The following is a 26,033-nucleotide window of genomic DNA, read 5'->3' as shown; positions in this document are numbered from 1 at the left end:
AAGTGGGTTCCAGATGTAGTTTTATGCGCTGAACATGATGCCGGGCTTGAGAAGTAGCCATCATGTTATGGTTTTGAGAAAAGTGGAAGATAAGAACCCAGAAAAGCTTTTTTTACCCATGCTTTTTTTAACAACTTGACGCGCAAGTGCCTTTGCGTAAAAAATTAGTACTAAATAATTTTACTTTTTATAGCAAACTGTATATTTTTTATTTGTGTCGGAGCTTCTACGACTTCTTAATGAATTCTCTCTTATTATTAATGCCTTATTCGTTAAAAAAAATATTTTTAATTAGTTGAACCCTACTGCATACGAGGGGTGCCTTTTATATCTCGGGAGTTGGCAACCCTGGTGTTGCAATCTGGCAACTGACAGCTGTATCGCAAAGTTTGACATTTTTTGGCTTTTACGTACTCAGAACGTTTTGAAATACCAGCGCTATTTGTGTTGTTTACAGTAACTTAAAAGATTCATCTCGGTCCAAAAATGGAATTAAATCGTGAACATTTTCGTGCGATTATTTTTTACAACTTTCGACGTCGATTAACTCAGCAACATTGCATGGATGAATTTAATTCATTTTTTGGCGATGAAGCTCCATCAAGGACCAGTGGTTATCGATGGTATAGTGAATTCAATCGTGGTCGTAGTTCACTCCAAGACGAACTTCGTGAAGGTCGTCCAAAATCAGTTGTTGTTCCGAAAACCATTGATGCTGTGCGCGAACTGATATTGCAAGATCGTCATGTGATCTATAGTGAGATTGAGACAATCTTAGGCATAAGTGGGACCAGCATACGTTCAATATTGCATAAACATTCGACTGTCAAAAAAATTTGTTCGCGTTGGATCCCACACAATTTGTCAATCGCTCAAAAAAAGGCTTGTGTCGATTGGTCGAAGGAAAGCACAAAAAATACGATCGCGGGGCTTCGAAACACGTCTATAACATCGTGACAGGTGATGAATCATGGATTTACGCGTATGAACCCGAAAGTAAACAGCAGTCAACTGTATGGGTGTTTCAAGATGAGCCAAATCCAACAAAAGTTGTTCGCGCACGAAGCACTTCCAAGCAAATGGTCACCTGTTTTTTCGGAAAAACTGGGCATGTCGCAACCGTACCACTAGAATAACGCAGAACAGTAAATTCTGAGTGGTACACAACCATTTGTTTGCCAGTTGTCTTCCAAGAAATTAGGAAAACCAATCGCCAAAGACGGATCACTCTTCATCAGGACAATGCGAGCTCTCACACATCGGCTCAAACAACTGCATTTTTGAGCACCCAAAACATCGAATTAATGGGTCATCCGCCGTATAGTCCTGACTTGGCACCGAATGACTTCTTTTTATTCCCGTACGTAAAAAACAAACTGAGAGGTCAACGTTTTTCGACACCTGAAGAAGCGGTTGCGGCATTCAGAATGCATGTTTTGGAGGTACCTCATTCAGAGTGGCAAAAGTGCTTCGACAATTGGTTCAAACGCATGCAAAAGTGTATAGATCTTCATGGAGAATATTTTGAAAAACAATAAAGTGATTTTCGATGATTAAAATTTGTTCTCTAATCCCGAAATATTATATAAAAGGCACCCCTCGTATTCGACGGAATAAACAGCGAAGAAAAACTCTCTTTTCACCAAGAACGGAATAATCCATAATCCATATATAATTTTTTGTTGAAGTCGTGCCGACACAAGGTATTTTGAGTACATCGCCTATTTCGGTGATGCAAAAGGGTGAAGATTAATTCTTTACAAATATATTTTTTCGCTACTGTACCAAGTAACTGGCAACCCTCTTCAAATTTCACTGTATGTTCAAATTGAAGCTGCAAAAAAAAAACATAAAAAATAAAAATAAAAATAAAGGGTTTGTAACAAGAACCGGTTAATTTTTAAAGGCCACCGAATACGATTATTATGAACTCATACCATGACTATCATTCGGAAGAGCACAGGTTCGAAACCCCAAAGGATAGAAAAAGTCTTCTCGAATGCGGTCGCTCCTCGGCAGACAATGACAAGCCTTCGAGAGTATTTTTTCTATTTCTTCCATGCAAAAGCTTCTTATAAATTATCTATCGTTCGTAGGCAGCATAAAACTCCATTTGTAAAACATCAAGACGCACTGTAAATTAGTTTTTCAAAATTTAAATTGGCGGTAATCAGCGACGCCACAAATCTCATAGTGTTAAGTGTGATGACCTAAGCTTAATGTTATGATTTTGCATTCATCTTGAATTCGTGCAGCGCACAAAACTACACCCGTCCCATATAAAAAAAAAAAGAAAAAACAAAACTAAAGTGAATTTTAAAGCCTTTATAGCGATGAGTAATCGAATAGAAGACAAAGGCTTTTGCGCGTGCGTGATGATGCCCGCCAAGTACTGCCAAATACGCTAATTCTACGCTTACTCCATTTATTACAGTTTACGCAGACACGCATGAACAAACGTATGTACTTACGCGTATGTATGTATGTAAGTAATACTAATTGGATCTAATGGTGAAAATCGAATCAACAAACTCTTCGTAGTAGCCACTATTAAACAAAAAACTGGCTTTGAAGCTAAAAAACAAAAATTAACAACACCAAAGTCAACCAATATTTGTTACTAAATGTAAATGACGTGGAACTACTTATAGCTTTCTCAAAATTCGTGAACATTTAATTTGTTTTATTAGCGTTTATACGTACAATATGTACATAAGTATATGTGCGAGACAAAATATTATCAAAATTTACGATCATTTATTTACCAATTTCATTATCTGAAATCAAAACAAAACGAAAAATATATGAGAACAACGGTAGTAACGCCAATGACGATATTATATTTATTTGGTCTATAAACTCGTAAATAACTCGAGAAGGTAGCCATTGTAAATTTTTCCATAAATAGACGGGTGGAAAAAATCTTACAATGAAGAATTTTCTTCGAACAAGTGAGCCACAATAATACAAAAATACAGATACGTGTAATTACATTTTTTATTTAAAAACAGTTTATAAAATATTGAAATGCCTAGAATGTTCGCTCAAAAATAACAAAAGCAAAAAATCCTTTTTTGAGTAACTTTGCTACACCGAATTTGATGACGTTTCGATCTTTGATATTTTACCATTTTTCCGTTAAAGCCGTTATTCCAACAACTTATGTACATATGTACATGAGTTTGTTGGGTTTTCTATTCGAAAAACTATTCCGAGTGCATTTTGCAGGCCTCGATTGGATCCAACTTTACTCCACTTATTAAGAGTCGCTTGAAATGAACTCAGCAAATGACAACTTCAAAAACTTCCCAGCCAAGCGCACTCAATTTATGAGGTTAAGAGAAGTCAGAATTTTCACAAAATTGGAATTTTTTTTGTATTTTCTTAAAGTATAATATCTTAGAAATATTGTGTGAAAATTTGAAGTGAATTCGAAAAATATATTACTTTTCGAGTTATTCAACAATTAATAAAGGGCGCTCGTGCGCTATAGTTCGATAGCAAAACCTTAAATGCATTTTTCTCAAAACTATGTTTTCTTAAACTGGTGATTACTGTAACTTAAAAACTTCTTAATTTTCAATAAAATGTATGCTGCTTTTGAAAAACATAAAAAACTCGTGCCTGATCGAAGGATTTTTTTCCAAAAATTTCGATTTTTTTTAACAATTGATTGTCGGTTTTTTTTCTCAAAAATCTGAAAAATATTTCCTGAAGCCGTCATATTGTTATTGTAAAGCTTCTTGTCCGATTGATTTTAGATGAATATCCCAGGACTTGTGAGGATCACCGCAAAGGGCTTCTCGAGAAACGGGTAATTTTGCTAAAGTCAAGTCGAAACATGATGTATTAATGCTATGTTTTTATTTTTGTAAAATAAAGCAATTGACTAGCAAAAAAAGTTATTGAAAATCATAATTTTTTCGGGCCTCTGACTACCCCTAGCCCCTACGAGTCCTCAAATACATACATATATGTATACGTATGTGAGTATGATCCAGTGTTGCGTGGCTTGCCTACTCTTATAAATAATAATAACAATAACTCCTCTGTCTTAACCCTCTTTCCAACGCCGCCAACAATACAACATATGGATACAATATAAAACAAACGGACGACATCAAACTGTACGCATCAATACAAGCACACTTAACAACACTTTTAAAAATCACAGAACAAATAACAAACGATATAAAAATGAGCTTTGGCATCAGTAAATGTAAAGCACAATGCATAGAGAAGGGACGCGCTGACAAAAAACATTAGACAATCAAATCCTTGAAAACATGGAAGAACATAAAATGTGCAAATATCTTGGATTCCAACAAAATACAAAAATAGTCCACACTTCTAATAAAAACCAACTTTCACTGCCGTACAAAAAACACCTTAACCAGATACTTAAAAGACAACTAAATTCCAATAATCTCTCTCCGTAAAGCAATCAACACGTACGCCATACCAATACTCACGTACTTCTTCGGAATAGTAAACTGGGCCAAAACTGATATTGACAACCTGTAAAGACCAGCAAGGCCCCTTACCAAATATAGAAAATTTCACCCTAACTCATGCGCACAAATACAGGGTTGGCCATATTAAACTGACCCATGTGATTATTAAAAAAATATGGAAAAAGAAACATTTTTTTGTGTTTCATTGTGAAAAACATTTAATTTAGTTCAAGGAGATTCGTTTACATCACTTTTTGAATATGATATCGCGCAAGTGGTCGCCCTTAGCTCGTATAGCGTAATGTGCCCGTTTTTCGGCGTTTTCCATAGTTTTGGCCAGCGTCCGGCCGATATGGCGGCTATTTCCCGTCGGATATTGGCCTTAAGTGCGCCTAGTGTCTTTGGCTTGTTGACGTAAGCCTTAGATTTCAAATAGCCCCAAAGAAAAAAGTCCGGTGGCGTCAAATCCGGTGATCGTGGCGGCCAGTCAAAATCGCCGCTTTTTGATATCAAACGGCCAGGGAACAAAAATTGGCATATTCCAAGCGACGAGGCTTATTGGCCGGCAACAGTTGTTGATTTAGTTGTATTTTGTACGGGAATATCCCCAAATCCAAACGAATGATACGTCGTAGAGTGGTCCGAGGGATGTCCAACTGAGCAGAACGACGATTACCTGACGTTCGCGGCGATGACTCGATACTGGCTCGTACGGCCGCGATATTTTCGTTAGATCGTCTTGGCCGCTTTTTATTTGGACGTCGGGTATTAGCCACAGTGCCGGAAGACAAAAATCTTTTGTGCATTTGCTTGATTGCGTTCTTTGACGGCGCACTTTTCACTTTATTTTTTTTTCTCCACGCACGTTGCGTTTTTACAATCGAGAAGGAATTTTGAATGTACAGCTGAACAATTTCAGCGCGTTCTATTGGGGTGTACTGTTTCATCGTATAAATCTCCTTCGACTGACGCTTCCAACGCGGTATTTCATTAGCTGATCTGAAATTACAGTAAAAAGTTATAGGGTTACTCAATGGGTCAGTTTAATATGGCCAACCCTGTACTTACAATGCCAAGAGGAGGAAGAGCATTCATTAATATCCACAACCTTCCCAATAACCAAATTTCAAAATTAAGACAATTTTTCCACACACACATATCCGATCTATACAAAGCAATAGTCCTTGCTGATAAGCACTACATCCCACTAAGCCTACAAAACACTAAAATAACAATCACTCATATAGCAGTTGAAGAAAAGAAAACAGTCTGGGTACAGAACCAGCTATGATACATACCTTATGATCAAAAAGTACCGGGTAGGTGATAAATACATAGAAAAAATTGAAAAATGTAGTGAACTAACTCAAGAAATAAAACGAATATGGAAACAAAATACTGTAAAAACAATCCCATTTGTGATTTCAGTAACTGGATTACAGATTGCAGCTCGAAACTGCCAAACTGCTCGGTCAAAATGGACCCGCCTCGCGCGGTATGCGGGGAGGAGAGCGGCGTGGGATAAATAATGATGATAATGACTGTCGTAAAGATCAGAATTACTCATTGGCTTTTTCAGACCAGAATAAAGTTCTTCCTTTAAATGGATTTTTTTTTTTAGCAAGCGCAAAATATTTCACTGCTGATTGATTGATTTGAAATAATAAATCATAAATTTTATTATACTATTTTATTTTGAACACCCTGTGCCGTACAATTTTTTTTTTTTCGCAAGGCCTCAAATAATTGTTGCGGTAACAGCATAAACAATCACTATGATTGTTTGATGAATTCTGCTGAAATCAGAGGCCTTGGCGGAACCTACAGTCACACAGAAAATTTTCGTACATGGCGTTTAACTCCTAGAGAAAACCACTTCCGGGTTTGCTTGCTAATACTTTGTCTCAAAAAAATTGTTGTAATTTGTTGTTTGTTTTAAAAGATATTTTGTTGCAAATGTAAATATGTATAAAGGTAGATTCCAGTACAATTTATTAATTTCAATCTACAAAATTTCGCCCTTCAAACGCATTACAGTGTTACTAGGTGCGATGCATGCTTTCCGAGATACTCGGATTCAATTTTAAAGCCATTTATCGGTATATTTTTATGTAAACAATACCTCAGGAAGATAGCAGGTTAATAGCTGCATATCTGAGCGTAAGTAAACTATCAATCAAAAACATGAATGACAACTACAATCACGCGTCATAACTCAATAAATCAATAAATCAAAATGTCGCGAACAACGGTTTCAGAGTTTTCTATATACATATATGTATAATTATCATAGAACATACAAAAATGCCTTCTTTAGTAAAAGTAAGCACCCAGTTTCACATATGAGATACTGTTTCTAGATATCACCATGCATAAAGGAATAGCTTGGCGGTCATTTCTGCAAACTTATCTAAACAAAAATTGTTTCGAATTATGACACTCTTGCAGCCAATGAGCGATACGTGAAAATTGTTTGATATTACTGTGCAACGAAATGAGACGAAAAAACATTAGAATAGGGTAAGCAAATAGGAAAGAAGACGTGCTGTGTGCTAATATTGGATCATCTGCCATTTCGTCCCCTAACACTAACATTTTCTTACGTTGGATTCAAGATTTGGTTTCAAGTTGATCTAAATTATTTGAAGAAAACTGATATAAAACCGCATTTGCTATTATGGAGTCCATAATTTAATTTAATAGCGTATATTTTTGTGGAACATTTTTAAGGGTTATATACAGTTAGAAGGCCGAAAAAAAGCAGTTTTAGAGAATTTTTTCTGAGAAAACTTTTAAATTTATTGATCTAAAAATTTGTACACATATTATGTTATCTTTTAACTGCATTTTAAGACTTAGTATTAGTAAAAATATTTATTTGGAAAGCTGATCTCCGGTAGGTCCTCTCAAAAAATACGCTTTGTGGTAACCACTATATCTCTGAACTGGATCCTCCGAAATTAAAAAACCAAACAGATTTTGTTAAAGTAATGTTAAATCTAGTAATTAATCGAAGGCAGAAGCAAAATAAATTTTTTGACAAAATGGCGATTTCTAAAAAATAATCCACATTTGACCAAAATTGCGGCTTTAAATTGTTTATAAAAGAAATATATTTCTCGGTGAGAAAAAATCTTCAATTAATTACTAACAAATATATTTAAGAAGCTCGTGTTAAAATTTGAGACTAATCAGTTTAGCCGTTTTCTGGTAATGTTGGTCACCGACTTTGAAAACGCCATTTTAAGAACAACGCGTTTAAAGTTTGCCATGTACTTTCAAGTACTTTTCAAATTTGCGTGTAACTTCGAAAATATTCACCAGAACGATATTAAATTTTCTGTGTGTATTCTTAAATAGAATAAAAAAAACGATTTTTTTAAACTTCTAACCGTATATAACCCTTTAAGCCAATATTTTTTATGGGTCGTTTTTTACTTTCGTTGTATGCATAAGAGAAAGAGAATGTTCTATTGTGACTCATTCGGTTTTTTTTTTTCTACGGTCCAAATTTTTTTTATTAGTACCGCGAATTTGTTTAATTTGTTTTGTAATAAAAATAACGAAACGTAACAATTAAACTCAAGTAAACGTTTACTCTTTGAAATGTATCAATACTTTTGTCCCTACGAAAGCGATCAGTTTTCAGTTACTTTATTTATATAGATAAAAGAAAACAAAAACCACACTAATATTTCCCTTATAATAAGAAAAAAATAAGAGAAATAAGGAAAAATTAATGTTACATAAAGGCTGTTTTTTTAGAGGTTAGGTTTTTAAGTTGACACTACTTTTTTCGTAGATGGTCTTTTTGACAGCTGTCACTGGATTTATGCTCAGTTTGGTTTGCCATTTCATAATGAATAGACTTACACCTGAACAACGTTTGCAAATCGTGCAAATTTATTACGAAAATAATGGTTCGGTTCGCGCGGTTCGAAAATAATAATTTTTGTTCAGCGCTGAAGCTCACTTTTGGTTGAATGGGTATGTCAATAAGCAAAATTGTCGCATTTGGAGTGAACATAATCCACAAACCATTGCTGAGACGCCGTTACATCCTCAAAAAGTCACTGTTTGGTGTGCTCTATCGGCAGAGGGAATCATTGGTCCATATTTCTTTAAAAATGAAGCCGGCCATAATGTTACAGTCAATGGAGAGCGCTATAGAGCCATGATTAATGACTTTTTCGTGCCTGAATTGGACGATGTTGATGTGGACGACCTTTGGTTCCAACAAGACGGCGCTACATGCCATACAGCCAACGCAACAATCGATTTTTGAAGGAAACTTTTGGTGAGCGCATTATCTCGCGCCGTGGACCTGTGGCGTGGCCTCCAAGATCGTGCGATATAACACCGCTGGACTATTTCTTGTGGGGCTATGTGAAGTCGCTTGTCTACGCAGATAAGCCCGAGACGATTGACGTCTTGGAAGAGAATATTCGGCGCGGTATTGCTGACATACGGCCCCAATTGCTGAAAAAAGTGGTCGAAAATTGGGCCTCTCGGCTGGAATTTATTCGAGCCAGCCGCGGCGGCCACTTGCCCGAAATTATTTTTAAAACATAATGGCACACCCTTATCTTTATATTGTAATAAAGCTAAATTCTTGGCCATAACATTAAATTATATACGTTTTATTTCATCTTGAAAACCTAACCTCTAAAAAAACACCCTTCACATACATATACCCCATTTTTTGACAATAATTTTAATACATAGTAATTACTGGGAGGTGTGCCGCAACATACAGTTTGTCAAGAAAGTGTTTTGACAACTACTAATCTAGCGAAATTCAGACATTTTGTTCGAGAATGTATTTATGTATTTTTTTATGGTTTTCTTTCACACTTTGATTTTGTGTGGCTAATATAAACAATTTATAAGCCAATAGTAGAAAATAAAGGCATTCATTTGTTACACAAATAAAGTAACTATTTTTGAATGGCGCCACCTTAGATACTCAATTCGCCTTGCGTGCGTGGTATGTGGAGGAAATAGAAGTGAGTTTTGGAACACCACATCTCTTCCTCTTTCATAATTGCTACAACGCATTTGTGTATTTTTTTGGCGTATCTGTTTGAAAATGACAGTACAGTCCATTCTCTATTCACATTCAATCTATTTCATTCACATTTTTATCTATTCACCTATTTCACTTTCATTTGTCGCCAGTTTTGGTCAGTATTTTTGTAACCTAAATTGAAGCCTACACCTTGCAATGGATATCTACGAGTATTGTATATATATTTAGGTATCATTATGCTATTGTTATCTCTTTAAACAGAAGTCCATTTGTTTAATTCAAGTTGATAAATAAAACTATCGCACAGTGCACACATTGCCGGGCACTACGCACAGCTAATAAACACTCTAAATTAACAAACAATTGTCATATACATACATACATACATCTATGCATATATTAATTTCTCATGTAAGTAAATTTTATTATTTACATAGAAATTCTAAAGTACACATCGTAAATGTTATTAATCTAGATCAGCAGCTAAATAGAATCCATTAATAAGTTTTTGTATGGGAAAATCAATTCAAATATTATTATTATTTATTTGATTTTAAACTGCAATTAATTAATACCATACATACATATAAACATGCTCGTATATGCATATTCATACATACATACATATGTACATATGCATGTTTATGCGGCTACCTCGCAAATGTAGGAAAATTTACTTGTGACCAATTAAAGCTGAACGGGCTTATTGCCATAGATAAGCTCAAGTAAAAATAAGCACTGAGAATGCAAGATACCGTAGCAATTTCTTTTAAATTGAAGGAATTGAATGGACGCGTGCAATTGGTGACGCTCAGGCAAAAGTAAGCGCCAATTCACAATCTTAATAAGAAAAAACAATATTCAAAGAATTTGAAGCAGAAGGGCTATGAAATGTAAAAATTTACACCAAGTTAATTACAGGGTCCAGCATTTGAAGTGTAACCACGCGCAGCTGATGGCCATGCATGAGCTGACTGTTAGTTGGCTAAATGACAGTCCAGAGTATTGTTTACAAGCGCGCGGAAGCATTATGCCGAAAGTAAATGCGTAAAACGAAAATCAGTAATGGATTTCAAAGGTCATAGTGTAATTGCATTATATTTGGCTGGAAAATTCCAACCAGCGATTGATCGTGAGCTCGCGCACCTTAAAGTAAATAAAGTTTTTGTTTATCGCACCATTACTCGTTACAAAGACACTGGTAGCACCGCGAAACGTGATAGAGGTGATCATCAAAAGGCTGCAACGTCAAAAAGTGGTTCAAAAAGTGAAAAAGCGACTGGAGCGAAATCCCCGACCAAGTGTCAATCAAATAGCGAAAGAACTGAACATATCTGACCGTAGCATTCGCTGCATACTGAAAAATGATCTCAAAGTCAAGCCTTACAAGATCCAAAAGACGCATAATCTCACACCAAAGCAGCAACAAGTCAGCCTTGAGAGAGCGAAGGATTTGCTTCGCTTGGCCGAAACCAGTCAATTTCCGAACATTGTAAACTCCCAAAACGATATTGTTTATTTGACCAACCGTACATTCGAGAATTTGTGTCATCGACTGGCCACCAGGAGGCAGCGCCCGTCACAAGTAATGGTTTGGATCGCTGTAACCACAGATGGGCGCTCTACAATCGTTTTCATCGAACCTAGCGTCAAGATAAATGCGCAATATTATCAGGAAAGTATTCTGGAATTTGCTTTGAAGCCGTAGGAAAACAAACATTTCGGTGGCACGTCATGGACGTTTCAACAGGACTCGGCACCGTCTTACAAAGCTCGAATGAACCAAGAATGGCTAAAAAACAATGTTTCGAAATTCATAACGTCCACAGAATGGCTCTCAAATTCAACACACGCGAACCCGAGGGATTATTCTCTTTGGGCAATTTTGGGGGGTAAGTTCCGAACTGAAAGAATCACTAGAGTCGAGCCGCTGAAAAAAAGTCATTGTCCGCGAGTGGACCAAAATACCTGCAAGTCACATTCGGGCAGCTTGCGATTCGTTTCTGGGCCGTCTCAGGCCATAGTTAAGGCAAAAGGTTGTGTTATCAGGCAAAAAAACTTTGAATCTGAATTTTGTATTATTTTCACACTTTTTTTACTTTGAATTGAATAAAATTTAAATTTTCCAAACTAATTTATGGTCTTTTAATTGGTTACACTTCGAGCGCCGGACCCTGTCAATTGATGCGTTTTTAATTTCACGATATAGGGACTATTATCACCATTCTTGTTAGAGTTTGATTATTGCTTTTGTATCAGTTAATTTTGTAGCGACCGATTTTTGGAATGTGGTTGTTGTTGTTGTAGCAGCTTACTAAATTTGGTCACCATTTACACTTGCAAACTGCTGCTACTAAAGTAATTTAAATAAACTCACACAAATATCATCATCGCGTCCCAAAGGTAGAGGAATGCTGGCAGTGAACCGTACGCTTCCAGTATATACGCATAATCACCGCCAGACTTGGGTATTGCCGTACCCAATTCAGCATAACAAAGTGCGCCAATCATCGACAGCATGCCACATAGCACCCAAATGACGAGCGATGTGCCCACCGCTTCCACTTCGCGTATCACACCTTTGGGTGATATGAAAATGCCAGAACCAAATATAATACCCAATATGATGGCGACACCCTCTAGTAGGCCTAATTGTTTTTTCATACGCACAGCGCTGCTATTCGATTCAGCGGATCCTTCACGTTGGCCGCCCGCATCGCCATTGCCCACCGTCGTAGTTGCGTCATCGTCTTTGCTAACATTCGGCGCCGTTTCACTAGCTGGCGTTAATAGCACTATTTCGCTGGTAGGCGATTGTAAGTCGCTTGAGGCCCGCATTGTTTATTGCACTATGCAATAGAATCACTTGTACTTTTGATTCTTTAATTCAACTGCTTTTTTATCCGCTTGCGTTTGGTTGAAGTGTCGCGATAAGACTGAAAGTGCTCGTCAACTTTTAACGCCAGCTAAAGTTTTTCCAAATTCAAACGGACAATTGAACAAACAATTGAACTTATTTCGTTATTACGTTTTGTGCTTTACTATTTAACTTCGTGGCAATAACGCCGGGTATTGTTTTCGTTTTCTGTTTTGCTACGCCTGTTCAATGTATATACTGTTTATTGCCCTATATTTACGCTCCTTCATCGCTCAACCCGATACCTTTAACGCCAAGGGCAAGGGGCCGAACACGACGCCCACTGACACAGTTTTAGCAACGAACCACTAGTTGTATGATTTTTTTAGGTTAGATGCACCATAGTTGCACTTCACATTGAGCGTTAGGCCTTTGAATTACTGGAAAATCGATGTTGTGTTCAATTTTTTTTTAATATTTATATCGTTGTTTTCTGCAATTCATTTAGTTTTAATTTGATTTCGTGCAAACGACTATACATTTATATTTATAAAAGAATCGGTCACGTTATAAATACAAGCACAAGCAGAACTACTGTCAAACGGAAAATGGCAATGCGGAAAGTGAAAATGGAAGAGTGTTGCGGAAATGTTGAAAGGAAAAGTGCGCAGTGTTGGAAAACGAAATTAGGTAAAAAGCAAGAAAAAGTTTAAATCATACAAATATTTAGCAAATATGTATAGTGGGTGCCGGAAAATAACTAATGATGCAAATGTGTGAGTGGTTCTGATTGCGCACAATTATTCTTAACGAACTTTTTTAGCGGCGTACTTACATATTTACAAACAATGCAGTGACATTTAATTTATAGCATACTTTTAGGTCCAAATAAGAAACACTTCCGCAGTTATGGTAATCAACAAATACGTTAAAAGTATTTTTATTTGACGACTTGGTGCTTCTACAAATAAATTTTACAATTATATAACTCTTAAAAAATTGGGATGTATTGCAGAAAGCATTTAAAACTGAAATAAATAGAAAATACTCTATAAATCGAAAATTTACAGGTGTATATAATTTTGTAAAGTAAACTTAAACAATACTCGTTTTTATGAATCGGTGTCGGCTTGAAACTGTAGGTCCCTGGAACAACATCAAGACGCACGCCACAAATTGGAGGAGCTCGGCCAAACACCCAAAAACAGGGGGAACGCACCAATTATATATATATAATTTTTATGAATAAAGAGTCCTTTTCTAAACTTGATCACTATAAATGCTATCAGATTTAACATTAAGTCTTATTACTATTTAAGTCGCGTAGAAAATACCGCTGAAGTGAGTCTTTGTATAAATCCGTGCTATTCCGATAGCGTAGACCCAACTACTGCGGTAACGGGAGCTCATAATGTTTCCTTAATGACTAATGCATGTACGTAAAACACTGATATTCCTTTATTTTTTTTCTTTCGCATGTAGCTTAGAATTGATCATATCTTTGAATTGTGACAAAATTTTGTTTTCACGTTTCTGTCGCTCTTCTTTGCTGAACATAGCCAAAGCACGTTTTTCATCTGCAGAATATATTTGATTTTCCTTACGAATACGTACTGCTTCCATGCGACGATGTCTAGAAAAAGAAAATAATAATTACTGGAAAATTTATTATAAAGAAAACTTTTAATTGTACTCACCTACTACCGCTCATCACATAGCCAACGGACTCAAAGTTTGCTATCTCCTCTGAAGTCAAACCTATTTCACCTCTGCGTGGAATTCTTTTGCCTTCGGCTATATATGCTGCCATGGCTGCGCCTTCACCAGGTAGTAGAGCACGTCCGAAATCTTTTTGACTTAACCCGCTGGTTTGCCTTAGTGTTGGTCCAAACTCTTCACCATCTACGCCAACTCCTTGTGAAGTTCCAGGCTTGTCTGCACTACTCCTTTTCGCTTCGGCACGGGAATATTTTTTATTTTTCTTTTGTTTTTTTGCTTTCTTTGTTTTTGTTTTCTTTTTTATTGACTTAACTCCTTCAGCAGTCCTTTCGAGCCAAGTTCCTTCAACATCCTCACTATCGGACGCCGTAGAGCTATCACTATCGGAGGTGGCGCTATCTGAACTATCATCACTTGAGGAAGAAGAACTCGGGTCTGAAGTATCACTAGAACTAGCCACTTTTTTCTTTTTTCTATGCTTATTTTTTGACTTTTTCTTACTACTACTTTTACGCTTCTTTGTTTTTTTGGATTTTTTCTTCTTCCCCTTACTTTTCTTCTTTTTTGGCTTTCTGTAAGTGCCATCCAAAATTTTTACATCTGGATCATCCTGCTCAGCATCTGAAAAATTTTCTGGATGTGCCGGACTTTTGCCCCATACTTCTTCAGCGCCTTCTATGCCGATTAGCTCACGTTGTGCCCTTCGCGCGTCCAAATAGTTAGACGATTTTTTTTGCTGATGATTATTTCCATTTGCACCCCCCCGAAAGGGGTTATTTTGCCGGCCACCATAATTGTTCTCATGATATTTATCGTTCGGCCAGCGTTCTACATGCTTGTTTTGCGTAGACGGAGAACGAGAAACGCTCCTACTTTTCGAACGACGAGTCTCTCGACGTTCATTTCTATTCCGACTCTTTTCTACATGGCGTCTACGTGATCTTGATCTTGAACGAGACCTTGAACTAGCCGACGATTGGGTTCTTGAACGGGTTGACCTCCGTTTGCGTTGGTCTCGCTCCCTTTGACGCGTTGCACCACGAACCCGATCCGGCGACTTATATCTATTTCTGCTAGATGAGCGGTGGCGGCTGTGTGACCGCGTTCTAGATAGAGAACGCATCGAAATGTATCTTAAAAAATATACAACGCTTTTCGTTATTGTAATGCCAACCACTTGATAAGATAAAATTTTCACAAGAATAGTAAAAACACCTTTGTGGATGAAGCGAATTTAGTATGCAGGTAAAACGCAAGGCAAGGCGAATAAATCAGAATTCGCCTGGCTAAAACGACAACAAAATACACGGTTGCATTTAAACTTTTTAAAATTATGTATTTCTGTTCCCGTTCGTTTCCAAAGAAATTTTCTTTCACTAAGCAAAATATTCAAAAGCGCCAAATTTGCAACTTGTAAGTAAACGTAAACTAAAGATTCTAAAAATGGAAAATTGTGCAATATGGCATATCCCAAACATATCTACCTACTTCTCATACGTTGATATAATGTCCTGATGTTGCTGCACGTCTCAAAGTGAATTGTAAAGAATTAAATGCTTAGCTGATGCAATTTTAGTAGTTTCTTTACACAATTTGTGTAAAAAGTCGTACATACACACATTCCTGCAATGGCGTCAGCTGCATAAAAACGAAAAAAACTGCATTTAGAAGTATTTGTATAACTCCTGCTTTCACAATTTAATACGCGGCACCTCATTTTAATTGGTTTTTTTATTTAAATCTCCAAATCATAATATTAATAAGTCATTCCCTGAATATTAACAAGCAAGTAATTTCCCCTCGTTTTCTTTATTTCTTTTGTATTATTATGGTGCATGACAGCAGCCGCTGTCAAAATCGCCTCAAATAAAGAAATGGTTTTGAAAAGGCCGCATTATATGTATTCTATTCGTCTTGGATACAACCCTGTTTTCTTTTATTTTGACGTTCCCATCAAATTCTCATCACGGTTGACAATCTCTGGTGGATGTGACGTGTAAATTTTTCTACAGCAATTCCTCTAAAATTGCAAATTAGTTCTTTATCTATTTAAAGCTGAAATATAAATATTTATAAAAAAAAGAATTAATATGGGTTCCTTCCGCCGTGATAAAGATGACGAAGATGAAGGTGAGCTCATATGGGTATTTGGGATAAAAAAAACATTCCCTAACTTTGAGCCATGGAATTACATATCGATTGAAGAATTCATGTTTCCTCCGCAAATAATCTGAACGTGGCTGTGAACAAATATAAACAATCAAATAATTAATATTCATAGAACAATTTCGAATTAAATTTAATTTTTGTTCCACACAAGCATTCGATTAGCCTTAAGAATTAAGAAGTAATGATGTATATTAATTTTTAAAGGTACCACCAACATCTATCAAAATTTGGAGAAAACGTCAGTTTTACAGGAGACCCGTACTTTTAATGATACGCCGGTGAATCCACGCAAATGCATTCAAATTCTTACCAAAATCCTCTACTTGATCAACCAGGGTGAACAACTGGTAGCACGCGAAGCCACTGATTGCTTCTTTGCCATGACAAAATTGTTCCAATCCAAGGATGTGGTATTGCGCCGCATGGTGTATCTGGGTATCAAAGAACTCAGCTCCATCGCAGAAGATGTAATAATTGTAACAAGCTCATTGACGAAAGACATGACCGGCAAGGAGGACTTGTATCGCCCGGCCGCAATACGCGCACTTTGCAGCATTACCGACAATACGATGTTGCAGGCGGTTGAGCGTTATATGAAGCAATGCATCGTCGACAAGAACCCAGCAGTTTCATGTGCTGCACTAGTAAGCTCATTGCGCTTAGCCAGCACCGCCGGAGATGTAGTGAAACGTTGGGCCAACGAAGCACAAGAGGCGCTCAACAGCGACAACATAATGGTGCAATACCATGCACTGGGTCTGCTTTATCACATTCGGAAGTCGGACCGTTTAGCCGTGTCTAAGCTGGTGAACAAGTTGACACGCAATTCTATGAAGAGTCCCTATGCAGTTTGCATGCTGGTATGTGCACAAGTATAAATATTTTCAATAAACATGCCTAATATCTAGAATGTTTACAGATTCGTATTGCCTGCAAACTTATTGAGGAAGAAGACATCTCTGCCGAAGATATGTCGAACTCGCCAATGTTCACTTTCATTGAAACGTGCTTGCGTCACAAGAGCGAAATGGTTATCTATGAGGCAGCGCATGCCATTGTCAACCTCAAAAACACCAATGCACGCGTACTATCACCCGCATTTTCCATTTTGCAACTCTTCTGTAGCTCACCAAAAGCTACTTTGCGTTTTGCGGCCGTGCGCACACTCAATAAAGTTGCAATGACTCATCCTGCTGCTGTCACCACATGCAACTTGGATCTTGAAGGGCTTATAACCGACTCTAATCGCTCTGTCGCTACATTGGCTATTACAACTTTGTTGAAAACTGGCGCTGAATCGTCGGTAGAGCGTTTAATGAAGCAGATTTCTTCATTTGTTGCAGAAATTTCGGACGAATTCAAAGTTGTTGTCGTACAGGCTATTTGCGCACTTTGCTCCAAATATCCACGCAAGCACACTGTGCTCATGAATTTCCTTAGCGGTATGTTGCGTGAAGAAGGCGGCTTGGAATACAAAACATCAATCGTAGACACCATCATTACGATTATTGAGGAAAATGCGGAAGCCAAAGAGTCGGGTCTCTCGCATCTTTGTGAATTCATCGAAGACTGCGAGCATGTTTCGTTGGCAGTTCGTATCCTTCATCTACTCGGCAAGGAGGGTCCATTTGCCAATACACCATCTAAATATATTCGTTTCATTTACAATCGCGTCATATTGGAAAGTCCAATAGTGCGCGCAGCTGCTGTTACAGCACTGGCACAATTCGGTGCATCTTGTCCTGCACTTATAGACAACATTCTTGTGCTGCTAAGCCGCTGCCAAATGGACCCCGATGATGAAGTACGCGATCGTGCCACTTACTATTTACAAATTCTAGTGACAAACGATCCAGACCTTTATCGATATTTCATTATTGAGCGTGAAACATGCTCATTGGTTTTGTTGGAGAAGGCATTGATAGATCATATGAATGGTGACTTGACCACTAGGTTTGATTTGCAAATTGTGCCGAAAACCATTATCATCAAGGAGGAAGTCGCAAACGAAGCAATGCTTATTTCTAATAGTAAGTTTTCCAAGCGTAAAAATGGGCCATAAAACAAGTTGTACAAACACTTCACTTCATTTTCAGCACCACGCGCACCGAAGATCACACGTGAGGAAGAAAGTGCAGCGCGCTTGTCTCAATTGCCCGGTATACAAGTTTTGGGACCCATTCACCGAACAACACCACCCATACAACTTACCGAAAGCGAAACTGAATACACAGTGCAATGCATTAAACACATATTTGCCAATCATGTCGTATTTCAGGTAAGCTGCCAAAAAAAAAAAAAAAAACAACGAGTATGAAATGAGTTATAAGGTCTGTTCAGGAAGCAAATAATTTGTAACAATTGTGTTTTGGTGTTCATGTACCCAAAAAACTTGCAAAGTAGGGAAAAGTGAGAGAGTAAAATAACATTTCATTTTGAGGGGAAGTTGGAAGTTTTTACTGGATAAATTTTTACTTGTAAGAATTTGCAAGGGACAAAAACAGCTGATCGCAAAGTAAAAATAGACACGAATTAATATTTGCGAATTAGGTTAAAGTTCTAAATTTAAATAAAAATGATTGAAATGGAGAATGTAAGTAAATATATTTTAGATAAAATGTATAAAGTTTATTTGAAGTCATATATTAAATACTGAATGTACTTCTGTAGGTTCGAATCTCGGTGAGACACCAAAATTAAGAAAAACTTTTTTATAATAGCGGTCGCCCCTCGGCAGGCAATGGCAAACCTCCGAGTGTATTTCTGCCATGAAAAAATTCCTCATAAAAAAAAAATAACTGCCGTTCGGAGTCGGCTTAAAACTGTAGGCCCCTCCATTTGTAGAACAACATCAAGACGCACACCACAAATAGGAAGAGGAGCTCGGCCAAACACCCAAAAAGGGTGTACGCGCGAATTATATATATATACTTCTGAAGCACAACCTCCAGTCACCGTTTCTGCAGTTTCCGAAGTACAAATCGCAAGCATTGAAGGTGTCTTTTGTATTTTATGCTTGTGCTTCTTGGTTACTAACTTATTTGACAATATATCATACCAGCATAAACGGAAGCAAAGAAAATCCAACAATGCAATTGCTAATGGGGTGTTCTTAATCTGAGTGCGATGATGAAATGGAACGAATTATTGTGGACAAAATAAAATCATGTGATGTTAAGTTCGGTATTTTGCATTTTATTTTGCTTTATTTTTTTAATTTAATACGAGGTAGCTCAACTGAAATTTTTTTTTACTTTTTGTGATTTTTCCCCGCCAACAATTTAATCACCTGTTCGTAAAACATGCAAATTGTTACTGGTTTTGAGTTCATGTATATTACTTTTTTTTTATATTTTTCTTTTTAAGAGCAAATTCTCGGAAATTAGGTACTGGATAATTTTTACATGAGCAAACCCATGACGTAAAGATTTTTAGAGGTGTACTACCTAGCAGAACGTTGTTCGGCTCTAAGAGAATTTGACAGATATGCCGACGTCATTCGTTTTGTGTGTCACTAAACTAAAGCTAAAGTTTGTGAAACACAAAACGAATGACGTAGAATCCAAAGTTCCGCTCAAAAGTTTTTTTTCCACCATATCTAACGAGCAGACCTGGTATCTATCATCCTTGGAGCAGACCTATATTTACATCTAAAATGTTTTTTTTTTTATTTACTTTTTTTTTAGTTTGACTGTCTCAACACTTTGCCAGACCAAATATTGGAAAATGTTCGTGTAGAGTTAACCATACCGGAAGGATTTATCACACGCGCTGTTATACCATGTCCAAAGTTACCTTACAATGACTTGCAGACGACGTTTGTTATTGTTGAATTTCCACCCGACATTGCCAGCTCAGCGGGTATTTGAAAAAGGAAATCTTATATAAACTAATCACTAATAAATAATTTAATATTTCAAGCAACATTTGGCGCCACCTTACGATTTGTAGTAAAGGACTGCGATCCAAATACTGGCGAACCAGATTCTGATAATGGCTACGATGAGGAGTACATGCTGGAAGATCTAGAAATAACAGTTGCGGACCAAATTCAAAAGACGAAAAAGAGTAACTTTCAAGCAATTTGGGATGCCGCTGATTCAGAAGGTAAAATAACGAATAAAAATTTGTTCCTACGACAGTCGGTTTTATGTAACCGGAACGACCCGGATTTATATCCGGCCAAGGACTATCACTTCAGCAACATTCTCCTTATATGTATGCGGAATGTTTATGCTATTACCACAACAATAACAACGAATAAAAATTTAGAATTAGTTGAGTTGAATTAGTGAGATTGAGATCAATAACATTTGCGCTTTATTTTAACAGAGTGGGTTGAAGCTGAAGATACATATTCGCTGTCAGCTGTAAGCACACTGCAGGAAGCAGTAAATTTAATTTTGAAATTCCTTGGTTTGGGCGCTGCCAATCTATCAGAGAACGTACCTGAGGGCACACATACGCATACATTACTTTGCTCAGGTGCGGGGCGTTTATTATTTATATATAAGAAAAATACGCTTATGAATTTTAATGAACCAAAATAATGTTTAAAAAAATCTTACCATCGACAGGCACATTTAGAGGTGGACCAGAAATATTGGTGCGTTCTAAGCTAGCTTTATCCGATGGTGTCACAATGCAGCTAACCGTACGCACAACAGATCCAGATATAGCTGAACTACTGACATCTGCCATCGGATAGAATACACCCTGTTAGCTAATAAACCGAATAGAAACGTTATTGTGCTGGTTAAGATTAAAATGAGAATACCGTTGTTTCCATTCGACAATTTCAACAATTTAATTCCCTACAAAAAGTTACATTTTTCGTTTGCTCTCAACACAATTACAATGCAAAAACGAAAATTATGTGATACAACTGCAACTGCAAGGTTGAGAATGCATGCGAAAAGTGTGACTTGTTTATGCCACAACACTTTAATTACTATCACAATCTTCTCTAAATCACTAGAATGTAAGCATATATATATTAATACACATTTTGCTGCTGGAAATTAAGTGATGTATTTGTAGGAAAACATCAATGCGAGAGTGCCTAGTAGCGATGACTGCACTCTGCGAACGTTTCAATGTAATTTTATAAATTTTAAATATTTCTCTTTAGTACATTTTAGATGTTTATCACTATTAAAAACAAATGTATTCCATATTTTGTAAACTTAAACATGTACATCTATCTATGTTTTGGACTTTTTGTTATAAATAAGTAAGAATATCACTAATGCAATTGAATATAACGGCATTAATGCTTCACTTGTATTACTATACCATATATGCGAATAAATATCAATGAAATATTGTCAAACTCGTAAGTAGTTTTGGAAATTTGTGCTGATGAGTTTATTATAAGAGAAATGAGTAGTTTTGGCCATCAGTGCTGATTACTTTTTGATAACAAAAATGAGCAGTTTGATTATTAGTGCCGAGAAGTTTGTGATGACAACAATGAGGAGTTTAGTTGTCAGCAGTTATTACATTGTAAGAATAAAAATTATTATTTGCCTTGCCTTTAGAGCATAGTAGATATATTTATCAGTTATAAGAAATTGCTATTGGTAAAAGAGAGATAGAATATCATACAAAACTGTCCCATGGCTAGAACGAAAATGTGTAGTTTAATGAGGACAGTGATGATAATATGAGTGCTTATATGATAACACAGGTCTGCAAAAAAATGAGTTCGGAATGTCCTATAAAAGTGTAGTGTCATTTCCGAAGTAATTTTTTGCGTAGAATCCGAATCCGGGGTTTAAATTGCTCTATCACGTCAGGATTTTGAGATATCCTAACCTAAAGTGCAAAAAACGCTGTTTTTGCCCATTTTTGAGGTTATGTTGCTACGCAGATTTTGCTCTTCATAAAGAAGTAAGCATAGTATCTTCCATGTTTGTGAATTTTTCGATATTCGAAAATCCATTGAGATAACATGAGACGTGATACGGTCGATTACATAGTCGCACAAAAAAAATAAAAAAACTTCAAAATGCGATATCTCAGTGTAAAATAAAGATATTTAAGCAAACTCAACGGCATTTAAAAGAGGAAGACTTATACTCTTAAAAGTCTTCAAGAGAAAAAATAAAAGTTAAAAAAAAAAACTTCATGCAGGTAAAGAAATTTAATGCAGTTTTCAAGCTGCTTTGAATGCGCAATTGATTGAGCTCAATCCAAATCATGCTTTAGAAGACGGGAATATGTTAGCAAAAAGCATATCCAGCACGGCCAAGGAGATTTCTGTCTACATACTTACCGAAGCAATCCAGAAAAGAATGGTTCGATATTGAATGTAAAGAACTTCTTAACACAAAAAATGAAAGTTGGCGTAATTTTATAGCATTTGGCACCCGCAAAGCGCGAGCGACATATGTTTCAAAAAGAAAAGAAACTGGGAAAATTTTATATAAAAGGAAAAGAGAGTGCATCAAAAATAAAAAAAAGATAGAGTTAAATACAACGCGTAATACGTTTCAGTTCTATCGGCAAATTAAAAACCAAGCAACAGCATTTCAGCCTAGAATAAATATATGTTTATCTGAAAATGGTGATTTACGGGGTTAGGGGTAGTATAATATCTGAGAAATATTGTTGTTCCACAAATGGAGGGTCCTACAGTTTCAAGCCGACTCCGAACGGCAGATATTTTTTATGAGAAGCTTTTCCATGGCAGAAATACACTCGGAGATTTGCCATTGCCTGCCGAGGGGCGACCGCTGCTAGAAAAATGTTTTTCTTAATTTTGGTGATTCACCGAGATTCGAACCTCTCTCTGTGAATTCCGAATGGTAGTCACGCTCCAGCTACCACGGCCGCCTGAACTGGTGATCACTGTAACTTAAAAACCTCTTGGTAGATTTCAATAAAATGTATACTGCTTTTGAAAAACATAAAAAACTGGTGCCTGATCGAAGGATTTCTTTTTCAAAAATTTCGATTTTTTTAAACTATTAGTTGTCGGTTTTTTTCTCGAAAATCTGAAAAATATTTTATGAGGTCGCCATATTGTAAATTTTGAAAAAAAGCTTCGATCAGGCAGAAGATTATCTATTGAACTAATTTCTCTTGTCCGATTGATTTTAGATAAATCTGCAAGAGCTTGTGATGATCACCGGAAGAGACTTCTGGAGAAACGGGCTCTATCTTTTACAATTATAAATTTTTTTTTTTAATTTGCTAAAACCAAGACGAAACATGATGTATTAATCCTATTTTTTATTTTTGTGAAATAAAGCAATTTTTTTGGGCCTCTGACTACCCCTAACCCCTTACTACATACATACCAGAGACCTGCATGGCTCACTGTTTTCTTGAGTTGTTCATACGCTAAATTTCTTGCTCACATTCAGTCAATTGAACCAAAATATTTGGTCAAGTGCAGTCAGCTCATGCAGGCGAACGCGTAGTTCAGCTCAGTCAACACGTATGATCTAATGTCTTCGGCTCAAATCCAATCATTGAACAAAAAGCAGCATTGAATGAAATTAGCATCGGCCTTTGCGTTCAAACGATCAAACTAGCACATGTTCGAGCAAACGAGCGTTGGCGTACATTGTACTACGCTGTAAATTGCGTTTCGTATTTGAAAGGATAGTTGGTTTCAGCCGTTGAAAAAATGAATTGCAATGTTTTCCTTATTTACATTATTTTCTTTCGTGTTTTATTATAAGTTTTAAGAAAAAAAAACAAATATGAAAATATAGTGTTTTTGCTTTAAAATTTTGCTTTTACTTTGCTATCGTTAGTTACAAGCAAAAACTCATGCGGGATCATACGTGTTCAAACCGGCTCATTTGGCTCTATAGCCCTTTTATTGTTGCTCAAAAAAATGAATGTATAGCCGAACGAGCAAATACCCGAAACGGCTGCTATGAAGACGATTGGTGATAACATCGGAGAGCTAAAACGCAGCACATGATTTGATTGAGCTGAAATAAACAATGACAATAACTTATTTGAACAAGTTCGATCGTTTGAACGCAAAGACCTGTTTTTGACGTGATAACGTCTTATAATTCGATTTAACAGGCTGCACGCACGAAAAAATGTGTCGTTACCTTGCTCATATGTAGTTACCTTGCTCATTGCATTGAATGAACTGCAAGCGAAAGCGCGGAAGGAACGACAAAGCAAACAAAGCAAACGAACGGCAACGTTCGACATCTTGCTCTCCCCTACTTAAGTGAGCGTATATATGTATGTATATGCGCATATGTACATATATAAATTCACGTATTTGTATTTGCATATGCCTTCTTATTGATTATTATTAATTTGATTCACTTGAAGAATTTAAAATAAAACCAAGTTTGTTAATAATACCTGTTGTTTTAATGTTATTATTATTATTTTTTTATTATATATGAAGGAAAAAATGTATGGTAATATTTACCATATCTATACTAATATTATAAAGAGGAAAACTTTGTTTGTTTGGTTGTAATGAATAGGCTCAAAAACTACTGGACCGATTTTAAAAATTCTTTCACCATTCGAAAGCTACATCACGAGTAACATGGATTATATTTTATTTTGGAAATAGGGCTCGAGATATAGGTCAAAACGTGGATCCGGGTAACCTTCGGATGTGTATGTACAATATGGGTATCAAATGAAAGCTGTTGATAAGTGCTTTAATACGGGGTAATTTTCATACCTATTGATGACTAGGGTCTGGAAATATATGCCAAAACGTGGACCCGCCGTGTCTTTGAACCGAATTAAACCAAACTTCCACACATTGTTAAGGAGGTATTGAAGATGGTTTCCGTATAGTTTGGATACCTATTGGTAGACAGGGTCTCGAGATATAGGTCAAAACGTGGACCCGGGTAACCTTCGGATGTGTATGTACAATATGGGTATCAAATGGAAGCTGTTGGTGGATTCTTTAGTTCAGAGTATTTCCATCCGCTCCGTGACTAGGGCCTCGAGATAGAGACCAAAACGTGGACCCTAGAATGTGTTTATACAATATGGATATCAAATGAAAGCTGTTGATAAGTGCTTTAATACGGGGTAATTTTCATACCTATTGATGACTAGGGTCTCGAAATATATGCCAAAACGTGGACCCGCCGTGTCTTTGAACCGAATTAAACCAAACTTACACACATTGTTAAGTAGGTATTGAAGATGATTTCCGTATAGTTTGAATACCTATTGGTAGATAGGGTCTTGAGATATAGGTCAAAACGTTGACCCGGGTAACCTTCGGATGTGTATGTACAATATGGGTATCAAATGAAAGCTGTTGGTGAATGCTTTAGTACAGAGTATTTTTCATGCCGCTCCGTGACTGGGGTCTCGAGATATAAATCAAAACGTGGACCCGGGTAACCTTTGGTTGTGTATGTACAATATGGGTATCAAATGAAAGCTGTTGATAAGTGCTTTAATACGTGGTAATTTGTTATGTTATGTTATGTTATGTTATGTTATGTTATGTTATGTTATGTTATGTTATGTTATGTTTTGTTATGTTATGTTATGTTATGTTATGTTATGTTATGTTATGTTATGTTATGTTGTGTTACGTTGTGTTATGTTGTGTTATGTTATGTTATGTTATGTTATGTTATGATATGTTAAAGTATATTATGTTATGTTAATGTTAACTCATTCTCTATATCCATACAAAATATCTATCAAACAAATAAAATTAAAATTTTCTTTTGAAAAATGCAACCATTCAATCAGTATTTTCTTATGACGTTATCACGTTAAACTATCGTCAGTAAACCGACTTTACAGACCACCTCTTTTTTTTGTTCAAACGAAGCGT

General features: G+C 36.5%; 3 protein-coding genes across 4 annotated transcripts in view; 1 reads left to right on the top strand and 2 right to left on the bottom strand.

The window, feature by feature from the left end:
* LOC128855589 (Y+L amino acid transporter 2) overlaps positions 1–12,925 on the bottom strand; it is a 29,410-nt gene extending 16,485 nt beyond the window's left edge. Inside the window, exon 1 of the mRNA XM_054090615.1 lies at positions 11,861–12,925. Within this exon, the coding sequence (XP_053946590.1) occupies positions 11,861–12,321 (461 nt within the window). The 5' untranslated portion in view covers positions 12,322–12,925. The remainder of the gene's footprint in view (positions 1–11,860) is intronic.
* LOC128855588 (coatomer subunit gamma) overlaps positions 1–21,567 on the top strand; it is a 53,195-nt gene extending 31,628 nt beyond the window's left edge. The window contains exons 1-8 of one of the 2 annotated variants that reach the window (XM_054090614.1): positions 16,024–16,189; positions 16,433–17,088; positions 17,148–18,258; positions 18,325–18,506; positions 19,915–20,089; positions 20,150–20,335; positions 20,561–20,713; positions 20,806–21,567. In XM_054090614.1, the coding sequence (XP_053946589.1) occupies positions 16,150–16,189; positions 16,433–17,088; positions 17,148–18,258; positions 18,325–18,506; positions 19,915–20,089; positions 20,150–20,335; positions 20,561–20,713; positions 20,806–20,936 (2,634 nt within the window). In that variant the 5' untranslated portion in view covers positions 16,024–16,149 and the 3' untranslated portion in view covers positions 20,937–21,567. Of the gene's footprint in view, positions 1–16,023; positions 16,190–16,432; positions 17,089–17,147; positions 18,259–18,324; positions 18,507–19,914; positions 20,090–20,149; positions 20,336–20,560; positions 20,714–20,805 lie in introns of those variants that run through there. The other variant, XM_054090613.1, reaches the window with a different exon arrangement.
* Positions 13,265–15,281, bottom strand: LOC128855590 (NKAP family protein CG6066). The gene is made up of 2 exons (XM_054090616.1): positions 14,038–15,281; positions 13,265–13,973 (listed from the first exon to the last, which is right to left on the bottom strand). Exons 1-2 carry the CDS (start codon positions 15,180–15,182, stop codon positions 13,799–13,801), a joined length of 1,320 nt encoding a protein of 439 aa, XP_053946591.1. The 5' UTR covers positions 15,183–15,281; the 3' UTR covers positions 13,265–13,798.
* Positions 21,568–26,033: the final 4,466 nt, after the last annotated feature.

This window comes from Anastrepha ludens, chromosome 2 (assembly GCF_028408465.1).
Source record: "Anastrepha ludens isolate Willacy chromosome 2, idAnaLude1.1, whole genome shotgun sequence".
Taxonomy (NCBI): Eukaryota; Metazoa; Arthropoda; class Insecta; order Diptera; family Tephritidae; genus Anastrepha; species Anastrepha ludens.
The sequence above is the reverse complement of the archived record's forward strand: the minus strand, read 5'-3'. Positions and strand labels throughout refer to the sequence as shown.

Bases quoted from the DNA above. Each gene is read 5' to 3' on its own strand.
- LOC128855590 (XM_054090616.1), bottom strand. From the start codon at position 15,182: ATGCGTTCTCTATCTAGAACGCGGTCACACAGCCGCCACCGCTCATCT. The intron at 13,974-14,037 runs GTGAGTACAATT...TTCTTTTTCTAG, and splicing joins TATGTGATGAGCGGTAGTAG to ACATCGTCGCATGGAAGCAG.